Raw genomic sequence first — 18,520 nt, 5'->3', positions numbered from 1 at the left:
CATGTTTTATACAATGTTTTGCAATTGAGGTGGAGTTCTCATGGCTAAAAGGGTTCTAATACAGCACAAATTGCACCCTATTCCCTATGTAGTACACTACTTTTGACCAGAGCCCTATGCAACCTGTTCAAAATTACTGAACTTTAAAGGGAATAGGGAACTTTAAAGGGAATAGGGTGCCATTTGGGACACAGAGTGATATTTCTAATTAACAAGCTCGGTGTATTATAGTTATTAACACCTAATTAACCCCAGAAGTAGATCAGACCAGGCTCCCTTCAGTGAATCCCGCTCAGTCACATTTGTTGGAGGTTCATGCTCTTTCTCAATTAGTCTTTCCTAGATTCCTCGCATCAGCTCTCCTTTCGTCCTTCTCAAAACGCATTGGAGCAGAAGGCCCAAGGGGAGGGACCTTGGATTGTCTCCTCCAATACGGTTGAGAAGGAGGTGAGGAGATAGGATGCGAGGAATCACAGGATGTCAGTGTGTGCCAGTGTCAAGAGAGGAAGACAAATGGTTTGGAAATGGAGTCGAACAATAGTACAGTGTCTGTATGTACTGCATCTATTCAGGACTTATACTGGCACACATGCTGAGTGTCGAACTAGAGCACATACACAGCTGTGTGTGTGTGTATTTGTATTTATTATGGATCCCCATTTGCCAAGGCAGCAGCTACTCTTCCTGGGGTCCAGCAAAATTAAGGCAGTTATACAATTTTAAAAACATTACAATACATTCAAAACAGATTTCACAACACATTAAGTGTGTTCCCTCAAGCCCCTACTCTACTACCACATTATCTACGACACAAAATCCATGTGTACATGTGTGTATAGTGCGTATGTTATCATGTGTGTGTGCGCGTGTGACATTACGATGTCCAATCTCCAGTGTACATTATGAGTCCTCACTCCTCGTTTACACATGGTGGTTATATAAAAAAATGCCTCAGCAGTCAAGTTTACAAAGAAACAAAACAAAAATTCTTATGATGGTGCGTTTTGCATCATCATAAGTTTTTGCTCTGAACTGAAAGTGCTATCCATCTCGAAAACGTGACTGCTGACTTAGGGATTGTATTAACAGTGAAGCAATGAACAAAATACTTCAAGATCGTTTTTTGGAGTGGTATTCCTGGAAAGGCATACAAGGTAACATTGAGTTAGCGTAGCGCAGTCCGCCGCCATTCATTTTCATCCGGTTAAATATACACTGCCTTTGAATAACAATCATAATCCTGAATACCTAATTGATTTCCCTGAGTACTGTGCATTCAAATGCACTCAATTTCCCAATCTTCCTCTCTCACTTTCTATTTGTACACATGCACGCATACCAGTGGAGGCTGCTGATTGGCTGAATACCTGGGGCGCAGGGTGGTTGGAGTTGTCAAGAAAGCAGAATGACAGAAATATGATGCCAAGTTTTCAAACTACTGGTAGTTTATTGGAGTAGATATATAAAGCGCTCTGTGCATTTGAACAACAGCATAAGGTTGATTTTGAAAATACGAGCACTTTTGGATGATGAAAATTAAACCTCTCGAAACTACTTTTTATCTATCTGAATATTTTCTTCACTCTGTCTGGAAACAAGATCTGATAGTGGCTGAGACCAAACTATTCAATGATACTGTTCCCCAGATACCCGAGAGGAAATGTCATTACCACCACGTCATAAAATGTGCTATTGTAGTTGATAAGGAAGTTACAGAAATTGTGCCTAAAGTATTTTATATAACATTTCACATAAACAAAAAGTTGTATAATGTTTTTACTGTTTGGAAGTTTTCTTAATTATAAGTATTCATCATTGTCATGTCTAAATGTCCATATATGCCTTGGTGATACTCAGAAACATGTATTTACCACATCAAAATCTTAATATTTTGCATTATTTTATGAATTATCTTAAGAACAAGCATATAAGGTTCACATTTGGGAAAAATCATTAATATTAATTGTAATATAAAAGACCTGTTCCTCAAAAATATGTACCGTGATGGTAATGACTTAGCATTGTGGGAATGACAGAGTGTGATGGAAATTACATTTCATATACAGTGCCTTCGGAAAGTATTCAGATCCCTTGACTTTTTTCACATTTTGTTATGTTACAGCCTTATTCTAAAATTTATTAAATCGTTTATTTCCCTAATCAATCTACACACAGTACTCCATAATCACAAAGCAAAAACTGTTTTTTAGAAATTTTTGCAGTACTTTATTGAAGCACCTTTGGCAGCGATTACAGAGTCTTCTTGGGTATGACGCAACAAGCTTGGCACACCTGTATTTGGGGAGTTTCTCCCATTCTTCTCAGCAGATCCTCTCAAGCTCTGTCAGGTTGGATGGGGAGCATTGCTGCACAGCTATTTTCAGAGTTCTCCAGAGATGTTCAATTGGGTTCAAGTCTGGGCTCTGGCTGGGCCACTCAAGGACATTCAGAGACTTGTCCCGAAGCCACTCCTGCGTTGTCTTGGCTGTGTGCTTAGGGTCATTGTCCTGTTGGAAGGTGAACCTTCGCCCCAGTCTGAGGTCCTGAGCACTCTGGAGCAAGTTTTCATTAAGGATCTCTCTGTACCTTGCTCCGTTCATTTGTGCCTTGATCCTGACTAGTCTCCCAGTCCCTGCTATTGAAAAACAACCCCACAGCATGATGCTGACACCATCATGCTTCACCGTAGGGATGGTGCCAGATTTCCTCCAGACGTGACTCTTGGCATTCAGTTCAAAGAGTTCAATCTTGGTTTCATCAGCGTAAAGAAGAACAAGGAGTCCTGGAGGTGATGGTATGCCCCCCACAGAGCCCTGATCTCAACATCATCTAGTCTGTCTGGGATTACATGTAGAAAGAGAAGCACCTGAGGCTGCCTAAATCCACAGAAGAACTGTGGTTAGTTCTCCAAGATGTTTGGGACAACCTACATGCCGAGTTCCTTCAAAAACTGTGTGCACGTGTACCTAGAAGAATTGATGCTGTTTTGAAGTCAAAGTGTGGTCACCCCAAGTATGGATATGATTTAGATTTTTATTCTGTTCACTCACTTTGCATTTAGTTAATTGATAAATATAATATATTAACGTGTCTATTTTTGAAAGCATTCTTACTTTACAAATTCTTTTCACACCTGCCTAAAACTTTTGCACTGTACTGTATGTAAATAAGATATTTCTGTTTTTAAATGTCTGTACATGTGCAAAAATTTCAAAAATCTGTTTTCACTTTGTCATTATGGGGTATTGTGTGTAGATTGCTGAGTTTTTAGTTTTTATTTAATCCATTTAAAAATAAGGCTGTAATGTAACAAAATGTGGTAAAAGTCAAGAGGTCTGAATACTTTCCAAAGGCACTGTAAAACAACTGATGAAAAACTTTTTTTTTAAGATGTTTAATTTGATTGAAGATACAGAATACACCATTAAAAACCTAAAAAAAGTTTACATGCCTCAACAACTTAAAGTATCTTTTAGAACAATTTTGGGATTCAATGCATTAGGCAGAAATACATGGTTGGAAACACTGGTTGACATTAAACAAATTATTGTTCACCGGCTGCTATTGATTCAGACTAATGAGACAGGTGTTAAATACACCTATTTCACTTTTGCATGTCAAAAACCGAATGACCACTGCTTTACATGCTGCCACTGTTTTGAACAGATTAGATTATACTATTTAGAATGAGCAGCCAGCTCATGAACGAACAAGTGCACCAGAGAGAATGAAACAAGCATGCAGATGCAATAAGTGAAAACACATGCTCTAACTGGGGATGTCTAACCTAATGTCACAAAGCATGATGCGCTAGCCAATTAACTTTCATTCTGAAATAACTTCATATTTCTGAGTTATATAGCAGATATATAGCAAACCTGGTTTCAAAAAACAAATAGAGCAACACCTCCTGGCACAACGCCTCTCCCCCATGTGACCTACTAGTTGTGTGTATGTACTGACATGTATGTGTAACTGATAGATGCACACAAACTACATGTTCATGTTTTTAAATGTAGGTAAATTGTAAAGTCTTTTGTCTGTAATGTCTTTTTCGTTATATGTTGGCCCCCGGTAAGACTAGCTGTCGCCATTGGCGTCGGCAAATGGGGTTCCTAATAACTAAAATCAATCAAATATTAGTTTAGAAAGACTTGAAATTAGCATGGAAACTAACTAGCTAGCAAGCTCTAGCTGCTTATCAAAGGTAGATAACTGGTTAATTTGCCAGAAAAAAATCTACCAAACTACAGTACCAGTCAAAAGTTTTTTTTCTTTATTTTACTATTTTCTACATTGTAGAATAATAGTGAATACATAAAAACTATGAAATAACACATATGGAATTATGTAGTAACCAAAAAAGTGTTAATCAAATCAAAATATATACAGATGAACGTGGTACTTTCAGGCATTTGGAAATTGCTCCCAAGGATGAACCAGACTTGTGGAAGTCTACAATTTTCTTTCTGAGGTCTTGGCTGATTTCTTTTGATTTTCCCATGATGTCAAGCAAAGAGGCACTGAGTTTGAAGGTAGGCCTTGAAATACATCCACAGGTACAACTCAAATTGACTCAAACGATGTCAATTAGCCTATCAGAAGCTTCTAAAGCCATGACATAATTTTCTGGAATTTGTTTAAAGGCACAGTCAACTTAGTGTATGTAAACTTCTGACCCACTGGAATTGTGATACTGTGAATTATAAGTGAAATAATATGTCTGTAAACAATTGTTGGGAAAATGACTTGTGTCATGCACAAAGAAGATGTCCTAACCGGCTTGCCAACAACAAGAAATTTGTGGAGTGGTTGAAAAACGAGTTTTAATGACTCCAACCTAAGTGTATGTAAACTTCTGACTTCAACTGTACATGCAGCTAATAATAACATATGGAAATGTCTGCTCTACTTAAAATTACAACCAACTAATTGCAGCATTACCGCAAAAATGGAAGTGGAAAGTGGAAGGTGGAAAAAGTAAGGAACTTGTCTGTCGGCCCTGCATTAAAGATCATATATGGTTAAAGAAAATTGTGATAAATTAAAAAAGTATACCAGTTTTATTTAAGGACCAAAAAATTGACAGCCCTGCCATATAGATTGCAAAATAGTTGGGAAGAGATTTTTTACGGACCGATTCCATGGCACGTGGTTTATGAACTGATACGCAAAATCTTTCAATTTAAAATACTATACAAAATTCTTGCAACCAATAGAATGTTATTTATATGGGGGATACAACCTTCACAGCTCTGCAGATTTTGCCGCGAAGAGGCAGAATCATAAGGTAATTTGTCCATACGTAGCTTGTTTTTGGTCACAGGTCCAAGAATGGCTGAAGAATTGCAATATTTACCTGGAGCTAACCCTGCAGATAGCACTACTGGGCGATCTGAAAGTCATAGTCAATCGATCAATAATAGAATAATACTTTTAGCAAAAAAAATGATTTTACATTTACAATCTGTATAAACAATGAGAATAGAAAGGTTCAGAACTTTTGTGAAACATCACAGCACAGTTAACAATATATGGCAAATAGAAATCCAATATGGATGGGGTTAAGAGATAGATGGGAGGGGTTGAATGGAGCTGAAGGTTGGAACTAATAACAACAAGATAACTAATGTAAAACATACTGTGCCCGTAAAACGTTTATAGGTTAAGAACTTTTTTGAAAGAGCACAGTTTGAAAGATATGGAAAATAAAAATCAAACCGGATGGACATCAGAAATAGATGGGAGAGGTTGAGGGTAGAGGAAGGACAGGAGTAAAACCAAACAAAATAGAACTATTGTAAAATAGACTGTGTCCATGAAATGTATATAGTATGTATTAGCTGGAAATACAGGCCTAAACGTTGTTGTTCGCTAGTTTGCTCCAATTGGGGGAGGGGTGGTAGGGTTGGAGGGTAGTAAAGGAAATATATTTATATATTTGTATATATATGTATGTATATGTATGTATTTATATGTATGTATTTGTATATGTATGTATTTATTTGTATATGTATGTATTTATATGTGTATGTATGTATATTTGTGTATACATAAATATTTGCTAAAAAATATATGGGGAAGTGATGCAGACAATTACATTGATGGAAGCTACAATCTATCTGCAATATTAAAGCTGATCTACCCCCTAAAAAAATATATAATACAAATTATAATAATAATAACAATTAGCAATTTCTGAGGCTGGTAACTCTAATCAACTCATCCTCTGCAGCAGAGGTAACTTTGGGTCTTCCTTTCCTGTGGCGGTCCTCATGAGCGCCAGTTTCATCATAGCGCTGGATGGTTTTTGCGACTGTTGTTTTATTTTGCTTATTTGACCTGTTCTTGCCATAATATGGACTTGGTCTTTTACCAAATAGGGCTATCTTCTGTATACCAACCCTACCTTTTCACAACACAACTGATTGGCTCAAACACACTAAGAAAGAAAGAAATTCCACAAAATAACTTTTAACAAGGCACACCTGTTAATTGAAATTAATTCCAGGTGACTACCTCATGAAGCTGGTTGAGAGAATGCCAAGAGTATGCAAAGCTGTCATCAAGGCAAAGGGTGGCTACTTTGAAGAAACTCAAATATTGTTTAACACTTTTTTGGTTAATACATGATTCCATATGTGTTATTTTATAGTCTTGATTTCTTCACTATTATTCTACAATGTAGAAAATAGTAAAAGTCATAACTGTTCTGATTATTTATTTACAAGTTAATTACAATTAGCTATTTGCTTTAGCGCAATCTGTACCTGATAGACCAGATCTAGTCTCACGTGTGGAAACAAGCCATCTGGCGCTGAGAGACTCACTGGGATGGAGACTAGAGCAGACCCAGAGGATCTGACTGAACGGACGCACATTTGAGTGCCCCAGGACAGTCTCTTTACATTGTGCTGTGACAATTTATGTTATGAAATCCTGCAATTTCATTCGGGCAGTTCCCCCTCATAGCAAATAGATGGCAAAACAATCCAAGCAATGTTCGCACATCCTATGTGCCCGCGGAGCAGCTGCTGCTGGCAAAGTCACTGAGGGGCAGAGAAGTACATTGCATTTGGAAAGTATTCAGACCCCTTCACCTTTTCCACATTTTGTTACGTTTACAGCCTTATTCTAAAATGGATTAAATCAACATTTTCCTCATCAATCTACACACAATACCCCATAATGACAAAGCAAAACTGTTTTTTAGAAATGTTAGCAAATTTCTTTGCCACCGCCTGTGAATGTTAAAATGTGACACACACACACACACACACACACACACACACACACACACACACACACACACACACACACACACACACACACACACACACACACACACACACACACACACACACACACACACACACACACACACACACACACACACACACACACACACACACCCTGATCTGTCTACCTGATCCAAACAATTTGCCTTTGTGAAACATCATGGAGCTTCAGTTGATGGAAACCCAGCTAGCAATGAGCAATCGGCACAGAAGCAGCCCTCTTCCGGGGGGCCGGAACTGATTGAATCGGCCCGGAATCGGGTGTCGGACTCGGCCCGGAATCAAAATGAATGACTGCCAAGTACATCAGACCGTTTCCGTCTACCGGAATACAGCCGACTTTGCCGGCATCTTACCAGAATGCCCCCAGAAGCGGCCCGATGCAAATTTAAATAAATGTATTACCCAATTTTGTCATTTTAAATATTACTATTATACATTCAAATTATACCCATCCACAGATTTTTTTATTTTTATATATATTTTTTAGCCCCCTTTTCTTCATGTCCAATTGTCTTGTCTCATCGCTGCAACTCCCGTAGAGCCTCAGGAGAGGTGAAGGTCGAGAACCTTGCATCCTTCCGAAACACAACCCTGCCAAGCTGCACTGCTTCTTGACACAATGCACGCTTAACCCGGCAACCATGTCAGCATGCATGCGCCTGGCCCACCAGCGACTCCTGTGGTGCGATGCGATGCGACAAGGACATCACGGCCGGCCAAACCCTCCCCTAACCCGGACGACGCTGGGCAAATTGTGCATCGCCTGATCAGTCTCCCGGTCGAGGCCGGTACAGGTATCGAACCAGCATCTGTAGCAACGCAGTTTGAAACACTACGATGCAGTGTCTTAGACTGCTGCGCCACCCGGGAGGCCCCATCCACAAAGTTTTTCATGCTTATGTCATGGATCCCTCCGGGAACATTCATTATGCACACCTGTCCCCTATTCCCACTGATTAGTACTTGTGTAAGTGTGCTCTTTGGTTTCCATTGGGCTGTCGATTTTTGTTACAATGTCCGTTGGTGTGTGTGAGTACCTGTGCTGTGTGTTTTGGGCTTTCGTGCCCTTGTGGATTGCGCAGATGATTACGGGTCTCTTCCCGTGTGTTAATCATTGTGCGTGTGTGTTATTTATTCGAGGTACTCCTCACTCTTTTGTTTTGGGATTCTACCCTGTGTGTTTTGTTACGTATTTGTTTGGTCTTCATCCCCGTTCCCTTACACGGCATGCCGTGATTTGGGGTATAATAAAAAGCCCTATTACGCATTCCTGCGCCTGTCTCCCGAATCATTGTTACCATCGTGACAGCTTAGTAATTGCCCTGCACAAAGTATCAAAATACTAAAATAGTACTGAAACAGAACTCTTAAATAATTGAATTTAAATGTTAATTACATTTTTGGATCACAGAAACAATGAGAAAATATGGAAAATAAATAAATAATGAAATGTTAATTATATAAAGCAGCCCGTGTAATCGTCTGATAGAGAGTAGCCACAATCGGCCCGATCCCCAAGTAATACATTTGGGCCAGACAACTCACACCGGAATCGGCCCGAGCCCAATCCCTGCATCCTAGCCATAAGTAATACTGCCGAAGGCGGCCCAGACTCTGGCCACATGACGTCGGCCGAGTCTGACTCTCAGCAGAGTGCCTGGACTCTCAGCCGGAATCGGCCCAGATCACTGTGCTAGCTGGGAACGTCTTAAGGGTTTGACGGAATTCTTACCCGCTTCCTTTAAAAATGGCCCAAACAATGTTCTTCTATAGCACCTCAACTCTTTTTTATTGCACATTTTATTACCTGCAGTGGCACTCTGGTTATTGGCAGCGGACCATCTGGACTGTTCAAACTGACAAGGAACATTGATGAATGTGAAAACGTCTTACTTTTCGTATGTTTTTAACTTCTCAGGAAATTAAAGGCCTTAGTTAGAAAGGTTAAAAGACACTTAATTGGAAAGGCTATTGGGAGCTAATTGTGGAGCAATGAAATATCTTAGAATTATCTGTTCGCGGAAGACTTGCAAATATTCGTATTGTCTCACCTGGATGGAAGCTGTATCATTAGTTATCAGTCCACTCTATTTACTTCACATGCCATAAACCATTCTGTGGGCATTGTTTACTGTTATTATGGATTATTATTATTAGAGGCCTGCACATTTAGCATGCATAATACTCTATGCCTTCAGAAGGTATTCACACCTCTTGACTTTTTCCTTTTTTTTTTGTATTTACAGACTGAATTTTGTATTAATTCAATTGAGAATTGTCACATACACCAGATAGGTGCAGTTTTACGGTGCACCTGGAGCAAATTAGGGTTAAGTGCCTTGCTCAAAGACACATAGACACATTTTTCATCTTGTCGGCTTAGGTATTTGAACCAGCGATTTATCAGTTACTGGCCTAACGTTTTAACCGCTAGGCTAAAATTATACTGCAAAAATGTGGCAAAACAATTCACTTTTTGTCCTGAATCCAATACAACACATTACTGAGTACCACTCTTCATATTCTCAAGCATAGTGGTGACTGCATCATGTTATGGGTATGCTTGTAATCGTTAAGGACTGGGGAGTTTTTCAGGATAAAAAAGAAATGGAATGAAGCTAAGCACAGGCAAAATCCCAGAGGAAAACCTGGTTCAGTCTGCTCTGCACCAGACACTGGGAGAAGAATTCCCCCTTCAGCAGGACAATAACCTAAAACACAAGGCCAAATCTACACTGGAGTTGCTTACCAAGAAGACAGTGAATGTTCCTGAGTGGCCGAATTACAGTTTTGACTATAATCTGCTTGAAAATCAATGGCAAGACCTGAAAATGGTTGTCTAGCAATGATCAACAACCAATTTGACAGTGCTTGAAGCATTTTGAAAATAATTATGGGCACATGTTTCACAATCCAGGTGTGGAAAGCTCTTAATAACTTACCCAGAAAGACTCACAGCTGTAATCGCGGCCAAAGCTGCTTCTACAAAGTATCGACTCAGGGGTGTGAATACTTACGTAAATTAGTTATTTTCAATAAATGAGCAAATATTTCTAAAAACATGTTTGCATTTTGACATTATGGGGTATTGTGTGTAGATGGGGGGGGAAAAATAATATTTAATCCATTTTGAATTCAGGCTGTGACACAACAAAATGTGGATTAAGTCAAGGGGTATGAATAGTTTCTGAAGGCACTGTATTCTGGGACGGTTTAGCATTTGTAAGACGGCTCTTGAATTCCTCATGATACAGGGTGAAGTCACCACATGATCCAGGGGCTGTCCCCTGGATCCATTTATAGAAAGTAGGTCACTAGTGGGTTTAGGCATCTCTTGCTGTTTCTTATCCTCTTCCCCACTCTCTCTCTTTTTCAGGCAAGTCCCGCTCCAATAATTGTCAACACCGACACTCTGGAGAGCGTACCTTACGTGAGTTCCTTTTTATCTTTTATGCTTCGCCCCATTTCTTTTTGCATTTGATTATATTTTGGCAATTAATTTAGTTATGTTTATAAGCACAAACAACATATATTTCCCTGTGTATTCACTTTAAGTAGTCTTTATTAGCCATATGAGAGGGGAATTATGTTTTGAGGACGGATAAGACTTTTCAGCACTGTTTGTCAATGGACACAATGTTATATTCTTGAATATTTATCTGAAACACAACATACAGTATATGGGTAAAACAAATAAGGCCGCTGTTGTGAATTATTGATAGTTTTTATAAGTAAAACACCAACACAGGACCACTGATTTGTACAGCCCAAAAGCCTGCATTTTGGTTTGACATCAGAACTTTTCTCTTATTTATTATTGATGCCTTCTCTTTGTTGGCACTGGGATTCTGGTGGGACGAAGTCCTTCAAAAGCCATTTGGACACAATTTGGAGTGAGATGGTAAATGAATGAGCAAGATTTAGGGTGAAAGTAAAGTAAGGTGCTGTATGAAATGTAATCTGTTGTAGTAGAGGAAGGGAATGTCATGGGAGGATGTTTTTAAACATAATTAGAAGCTATAAAGCGGCTTGTTTAGTGACATGTAGCCGGTCCAGTCAGCTACACTGTATACAAACAGTAGCATCTTCTTGATGACTCTGTCCTTCAAGAAAGCTGCAGCAAATTACATTTTAACTTCATAATGAACAGAGCAGAGAACGCATCACTGTAATGGAAGACAGTTGCATAATACAAAGCCTGGAAGAAGCATGTTATTCCCTCATGATGCTAATCACATTTTGTCCCTCGACTGTTTCCAATAAATGTCAGTAAACATCCTTGGAAATGCCACTTTGTTTCTGAATGACCTGCCAAAAGTTGTTTACTATTTCACTGCTTTGCCTCTTAACTCATTCGCTGCCTGTTCTAGACGAAAAATATTGAAGATTCCAGAAGAGCACCATTCTGAATTATTTAGCCATGACTTCCATCCCCTGTGTCCACATTGTGTTTGTGACCAGATTTACTTGTCACAAGCTTGTCAGTGTTATAATTAAGCAATAAGGCACGGGGGGGGGGTTATTTGGCCAATATATCACGGCTAAGGGCTGTTCATAAGCACAGCGCAACACGGAGTATATTGGCCATATATCACACCCCCAGGGTTCCTTATTGTATTATAAACTGGCTGCCAACGTAATAAGAGCAGTAAAAATACATGTTTGTCATACCCGTGATATATGGTGTGATATACCACGGTTGTCAGCCAATCAGTAAGAGCTCGAACCACCCAGTTTGTAATTGCATTTCACTGTTCCAAAGAAACTGAAAGACCTGTAATAGATTGTACTGGTTCTTACTCACACAGCATCAAGGTGGTCCTGTATCACTCAGTTGGTAGAGCATGGAGTTGCAATGTCATAGCTGTGGGTTTGGTTCCTGCTGGGGCCACCAATACAAAAATAATGTATGGATGCTCTACTGTAAGTCACTTAGGATAAAAGCGTCTCCTAAATGGCATATATTATTATTATATTGCTATATATTATTGTTACCCATCCATCTCTAACTCGACCTAAGCCGTATCATTTCACAAACCCTGAAGTCATCAACACTCATATAGGTCATTTGAAAGAAATTATGTTTGAAGGATGCTCAATGCAAAGAGGTCAAATGGTATATAATTGTACATCCAACATGAAGCATTCTGAGGTGATTCTCAGCACATAATGTTCTTCCCCTTTGTGGATACTTAAATAAGAAGAAACTGCAACGCATACATCATCACACAGGAAGTTACCTCCAAAGCGGCGTGGCCTGCATTCTCCGGTCAGAAGTGCAGCGGTAAGGAGAGGCAGAGCAGACATCACTGAATCCTCTCTATTTCCTGTAGGCGGCAGGGCCTGGATAGCACAAGAGTGATGAGTTGCCCTGGAAAACCAGATGTTAACTCTAGATTTCCCACTTCTCCCTCTGCAGACCGTGCTTCCCTTCTCCCTCTGCAGACCGTGCTTCCCTTCTCCCTCTGCAGACCGTGCTTCCCTTCTCCCTCTGCAGACCGTGCTTCCCTTCTCCCTCTGCAGACCGTGCTTCCCTTCTCCCTCTGCAGACCGTGCTTCCCTTCTCCCTCTGCAGACCGTGCTTCCCTTCTCCCTCTGCAGACCGTGCTTCCCTTCTCCCTCTGCAGACCGTGCTTCCCTTCTCCCTCTGCAGACCGTGCTTCCCTTCTCCCTCTGCAGACCGTGCTTCCCTTCTCCCTCTGCAGACCGTGCTTCCCTTCTCCCTCTGCAGACCGTGCTTCCCTTCTCCCTCTGCAGACCGTGCTTCCCTTCTCCCTCTGCAGACCGTGCTTCCCTTTTCCCTCTGCAGACCGTGCTTTTCTTCTCCCTCTGCAGACCGTGCTTTTCTTCTCCCTCTGCAGACCGTGCTTCCCTTCTCCCTCTGCAGACCGTGCTTCCCTTCTCCCTCTGCAGACCGTGCTTCCCTTCTCCCTCTGCAGACCGTGCTTCCCTTCTCCCTCTGCAGACCGTGCTTCCCTTTTCCCTCTGCAGACCGTGCTTCCCTTCTCCCTCTGCAGACCGTGCTTTTCTTCTCCCTCTGCAGACCGTGCTTTTCTTCTCCCTCTGCAGACCGTGCTTCCCTTCTCCCTCTGCAGACCGTGCTTCCCTTCTCCCTCTGCAGACCGTGCTTCCCTTCTCCCTCTGCAGACCGTGCTTCCCTTCTCCCTCTGCAGACCGTGCTTTTCTTCTCCCTCTGCAGACCGTGCTTCCCTTCTCCCTCTGCAGACCGTGCTTCCCTTCTCCCTCTGCAGACCGTGCTTTTCTTCTCCCTCTGCAGACCGTGCTTTTCTTCTCCCTCTGCAGACCGTGCTTTTCTTCTCCCTCTGCAGACCGTGCTTTTCTTCTCCCTCTGCAGACCGTGCTTTTCTTCTCCCTCTGCAGACCGTGCTTTTCTTCTCCCTCTGCAGACCGTGCTTTTCTTCTCCCTCTGCAGACCGTGCTTTTCTTCTCCCTCTGCAGACCGTGCTTTTCTTCTCCCTCTGCAGACCGTGCTTTTCTTCTCCCTCTGCAGACCGTGCTTTTCTTCTCCCTCTGCAGACCGTGCTTTTCTTCTCCCTCTGCAGACCGTGCTTTTCTTCTCCCTCTGCAGACCGTGCTTTTCTTCTCCCTCTGCAGACCGTGCTTTTCTTCTCCCTCTGCAGACCGTGCTTTTCTTCTCCCTCTGCAGACCGTGCTTCCCTTTTCCCTCTGCAGACCGTGCTTTTCTTCTCCCTCTGCAGAGCGTGCTTCTTTAAAGGGGCAATTTTTGGACTTTTAATGTAATGATGTATACTGTAAAGCCATTGATTCTTGAAGATTAAACCGTATAAATGCCTCATGAGCTTAACTCAACTGTGTTACTCCATCAGACCCCAAAATATACGCTTGTTTTACTCCACTGTTTATAAACAATGTAATTGTAAACAAACACTGTAGATCATTTTGATCTGATGCATGGTCAGTCCTCCTGATGCATGGTCAACCATAGCTCCGTCAATGAGTTTGAGAGTGGTTCTTCAGCCCCATCCCTCAGCTGTTTACCAAAATTGATGTTGATGTTGTTTGAACTGCAGTTTATCCCTTTAAAACAATTCAACTCTAAGGAGGTTGACAGACCTTAATATTATAATAAAGCATTTTCCAAAGCAGTGTCTTTTAAAGATGCAGAAGGTAGGCACTGATGTGGAACAGTTTTTATGTTTTATGAAGACAGTTGCCTCCTTTGTCATGTGTTACATTACGTCCAAGGTGGGTGACAATAGGCAAAGGGAGGGGAACCCACTTCATTCAGCTGCCAAATCATCCACAAGGCACCTTTTTCATTAGGAAGACCTTAGCCTGTTTGCTAGCAACACGACACCAGAATGATACGCCATATAAACAAATTAAAACCTATGCTGACACCACAGACGTGTCGAAAGCTGCATCATTACCGCTAGAACAGCCAAGCCACTCATTTTTGAATTTTTGACATCACAGAGGGCACGATCAAAGCGTATGATTGCTCAGAAACGGTGGTCCCATGTTGCTTGGTCTATCCTGAGCTTCATGGTCTGTTGTCCTGTGTTTCAAGGTCAGTTTTCTGGAATTCCTTGGTCTGTCATCCTGACTTTCGTGGTCTGTTGTCCTGACTTTCATGGTCTGTTGTCCGGAATTCCTCTGTCTGTCGTCCTGACTTTCATGGCCTATAGTTCTGACTTTCATAGTCTGTCGTCTTGACTTTCATAGTCTGTTGTCCGGAATTCCTTGGTCTGTCGTCCTGACTTTCATAGTCTGTCGTCCTGACTTTCATGGTCTCTTGTCCTGAGTTGCATGGTCTGTTGTCCTGAGTTCCTTGGTCTGTCGTCCTGACTTTCGTGGTCTGTCATCCTGAATTTCATGGTCTGTCGTCCTGAATTTCATGGTCTGTCGTCCTGACTTTCATGGTCTATAGTTCTGACTTTCATTGTCTGTCATCCTGAATTTCATGGTCTCTTGTCCTGAGTTGCATGGTCTGTTGTCCTGAGTTCCTTGGTCTGTCGTCCTGACTTTCGTGGTCTGTCGTCCTGAATTTCATGGTCTGTCGTCCTGAATTTCATGGTCTGTCGTCCTGACTTTCATGGTCTATAGTTCTGAATTTCATGGTCTGTCATCCTGAATTTCATGGTCTGTCATCCTGACTTTCATGGTCTGTAGTTCTGACTTTCATGGTCTATAGTTCTGACTTTCATGGTCTGTCATCCTGACTTTCAAGGTCTGTAGTTCTGACTTTCATGGCCTATAATTCTGACTTTCATGGTCTGTCATCCTGACTTTCATGGTCTGTCATCCTGACTTTCATGGTCTGTAGTTCTGACTTTCATGGCCTATAGTTCTGACTTTCATGGTCTGTCGTCTTGACTTTCATAGTCTGTTGTCCGGAATACCTTGTTCTGTCGTCCTGACTTTCATAGTCTGTTGTCCTGAGTTGCATGGTCTGTTGTCCTGAGTTGTATGGTCTGTTGTCCTGAGTTCCTTAGTCTGTTGTCCTGAATTTCATGGTCTGTCGTCCTGAATTTCATGGTCTGTCGTCCTGAATTTCATGGTCTGTTGTCCTGACTTTCATGGTCAGTTGTCCTGAGTTTCATGGCCAGTTGTCCTCAGTTTCATGGTCTGTTGTCCTGACTTTCATAGTCTGTTGTCCTGACTTTCATGTTCTGTTGTCCTGACTTTCATGGTCTGTCGTCCTGACTTTCATGGCCTGTTGTCCTGACTTTCATGGTCTGTTGTCCTGACTTTCATGGTCTGTTGTCCTGAGTTTCATGTTCTTTTGTCCTGACTTTAATGGTCTGTTGTCTTGAGTTTGATGTTCTGTTGTCCTGACTTTCATGTTCTGTTGTCCTCAGTTTCATGGAATGTTGTCCTGACTTTCATGGCCAGTTGTCCTCAGTTTCATGGAATGTTGTCCTGACTTTCATGGCCAGTTGTCCTCAGTTTCATGGTCTGTTGTCCTGACTTTCATGGTCTGTTGTCTTGAGTTTGATGTTCTGTTGTCCTGACTTTCATGGCCAGTTGTCCTGAGTTTCATGGTATGTTGTCCTGAGTTTCATGGTCTGTCATCCTGACTTTCATGGTCTGTCGTCCTGACTTTCATGGTCTGTCGTCCTAACTTTCATGGTCTGTTGTCTGGAATTACTTAGTCTGTCGTCTTTACTTTTATGGTCTGTCGTCCTGACTTTCATGGTCTGTTGTCCTGAGTTGCATGGTCTGTTGTCTTGAGTTCCTTTGTCTGTCGTCTTGACTTTCATGGTCTGTCGTCCTGAATTTCATGGTCTGTCATCCTGACTTTCATGGTCTGTCATCCTGACTACCATGGTCTATTGTCCGGAATTCCTTGGTCTGTCGTCCTGACTTTCATGGTCTGTTGTCCTGAGTTTCATGGTCAGTTGTTCTGAGTTTCATGGTCAGTTGTCCCCAGTTTCATGGTCTGTTGTTCTGAATTTCATGGTCAGTTGTCCTGAGTTTCATGGTCAGTTGTCCTGAGTTTCATGGTCAGTTGTCCTCAGTTTCATGGTCTGTTGTCCTCAGTTTTGTGTTCTGTTGTCCTCAGTTTTGTGTTCTGTAGTCCTCAGTTTCATGTTCTGTTGTCCTCAGTTTTGTGTTCTGTTGTCCTCAGTTTCATGTTCTGTTGTCCTGAGTTTCATGTTCTGTTGTCCTCAGTTTCGTGTTCTGTTGTCCTCAGTTTTGTGTTCTGTTGTCCTCAGTTTCATGTTCTGTTGTCCTGAGTTTCATGTTCTGTTGTCCTGAGTTTCATGTTCTGTTGTCCTCAGTTTCATGGTCTGTTGTCCTCAGTTTCATGGTCTGTTGTCCTCAGTTTCATGGTCTGTTGTCCTCAGTTTCATGTTCTGCTGTCCTGAGTGTTGAAGAATCAGCTGGACCTTGTGTCTGCTTCATGCTTACCAGTATACGGTGTCCATATTAGGACAGCCTCAGTCTCAGCACCAGCCACAACTCAGACAAAGGTCTCATTACTAAAACAAAGACTGAACACCACTACAACAGGCATTCCCTGTTGTCCTTTGAGTTAGCTGCTTTAGGAAAAGTCATTCTTTAAAGGTCAATCTGCAGTTCAAACAACAATTATAGTTTACCAAAATGACTGTTTTGATAAACAACTGTTTTGGTAAACGGTAATTGAACTCCACAGGTATGCTGGCCCATGTTGAGTCAAATTTTTCCCACAGGTGTGTCAAGTTGGCTGGATGTGCTTTGGGTGATGGACCATTCTTGATACACAAGGGAAACTGTTGAGCGTGAAAATCTCTGCAGCGTTGCAGTTCTTAACACACTCAAACCGGTGCGCCTGGCACCTACTACCATACCCTGTTCAGAAGCACTTGCCCATTCCCCCTCTGAATGGCATACATACACAATCCATGTCTTAATTGTCTCAAAGCTTAAAAATCATTTTTAACCTGTCTCCTCCCCTTCATCTACACTGATTGAAGTGGATTTATCAAGTGAAATCAATAAGGGATCATAGCTTTCACCTGGATTCACCTGGTCACTATATCATGGAAAGAGATGTTTTGTACACTTAGTGTATATAATTAATTTAAAAGTCCAAAATGAATGTACAAATCCCAGATTGTCCCACACTGTGCCATCAACACCCGACACAGCAGGCCTCCACAATTAATATGAGGGAAAGAGGAGAGATCATAGAGGGTGACAGGACCAAATTGGAGTTAATTTAATTTATGCTGTGGCCTCTGTAGAAATTAGGCAATACATCATGTGGCTGTTTGAAGACTGTGGTTGCTCACTTTTAATTGAATTTCAAACCATAGAAGAACAGAATGGTACACAGTATAGCTGCTGTTGTCTCTCATTGCTATTAGGTGGTGAGCCTCATCAGGAAATGTGGGAAGCGTGTGTGTGTGTGTGTGTGTGTGTGTGTGTGTGTGTGTGTGTGTGTGTGTGTGTGTGTGTGTGTGTGTGTGTGTGTGTGTGTGTGTGTGTGTGTGTGTGTGTGTGTGTGTGTGTGTGTGTGTGTGTGTGTGTGTGTGTATTTGTTTGTGTGTGTATTTGTTTGTGTGTGTGTTTGTGTGTGTGTTTGTGTGTGTGTCTGTCTGTCTGTCTGTCTGTCTGTCTGTCTGTTTGTGCGTGTTTGTGCGTGTTTGTTTGTTTGTTTGTGCGTGTTTGTGCGTGTTTGTGTGCACATGGTGTGTGTACAGTGACGCTCCAGTGTAATATTACCACCTTTCAGTCATAGCTGCCCT

The 18,520-nt window shown here is 41.6% G+C and overlaps 1 protein-coding gene across 27 annotated transcripts in view; it reads left to right on the top strand.

The window, feature by feature from the left end:
• Positions 1–18,520, top strand: part of LOC139537721 (disks large homolog 2) — a 337,098-nt gene that overhangs the window by 250,502 nt on the left and 68,076 nt on the right. For all 27 annotated transcript variants that reach the window (XR_011667590.1, XR_011667591.1, XM_071339347.1 and 24 more), the window contains one exon: positions 10,678–10,731. Coding sequence is in view for 25 of the 27 variants with exons in the window: in XM_071339347.1 (XP_071195448.1) it covers positions 10,678–10,731 (54 nt within the window). In the remaining 2 variants the exon portion in view is untranslated. The remainder of the gene's footprint in view (positions 1–10,677; positions 10,732–18,520) is intronic.

The sequence above is a fragment of the Salvelinus alpinus genome, chromosome 13 (assembly GCF_045679555.1).
Source record: "Salvelinus alpinus chromosome 13, SLU_Salpinus.1, whole genome shotgun sequence".
In the NCBI taxonomy this organism is placed as follows: Eukaryota; Metazoa; Chordata; class Actinopteri; order Salmoniformes; family Salmonidae; genus Salvelinus; species Salvelinus alpinus.
This window is presented reverse-complemented; position numbering and strand designations above follow the sequence as displayed.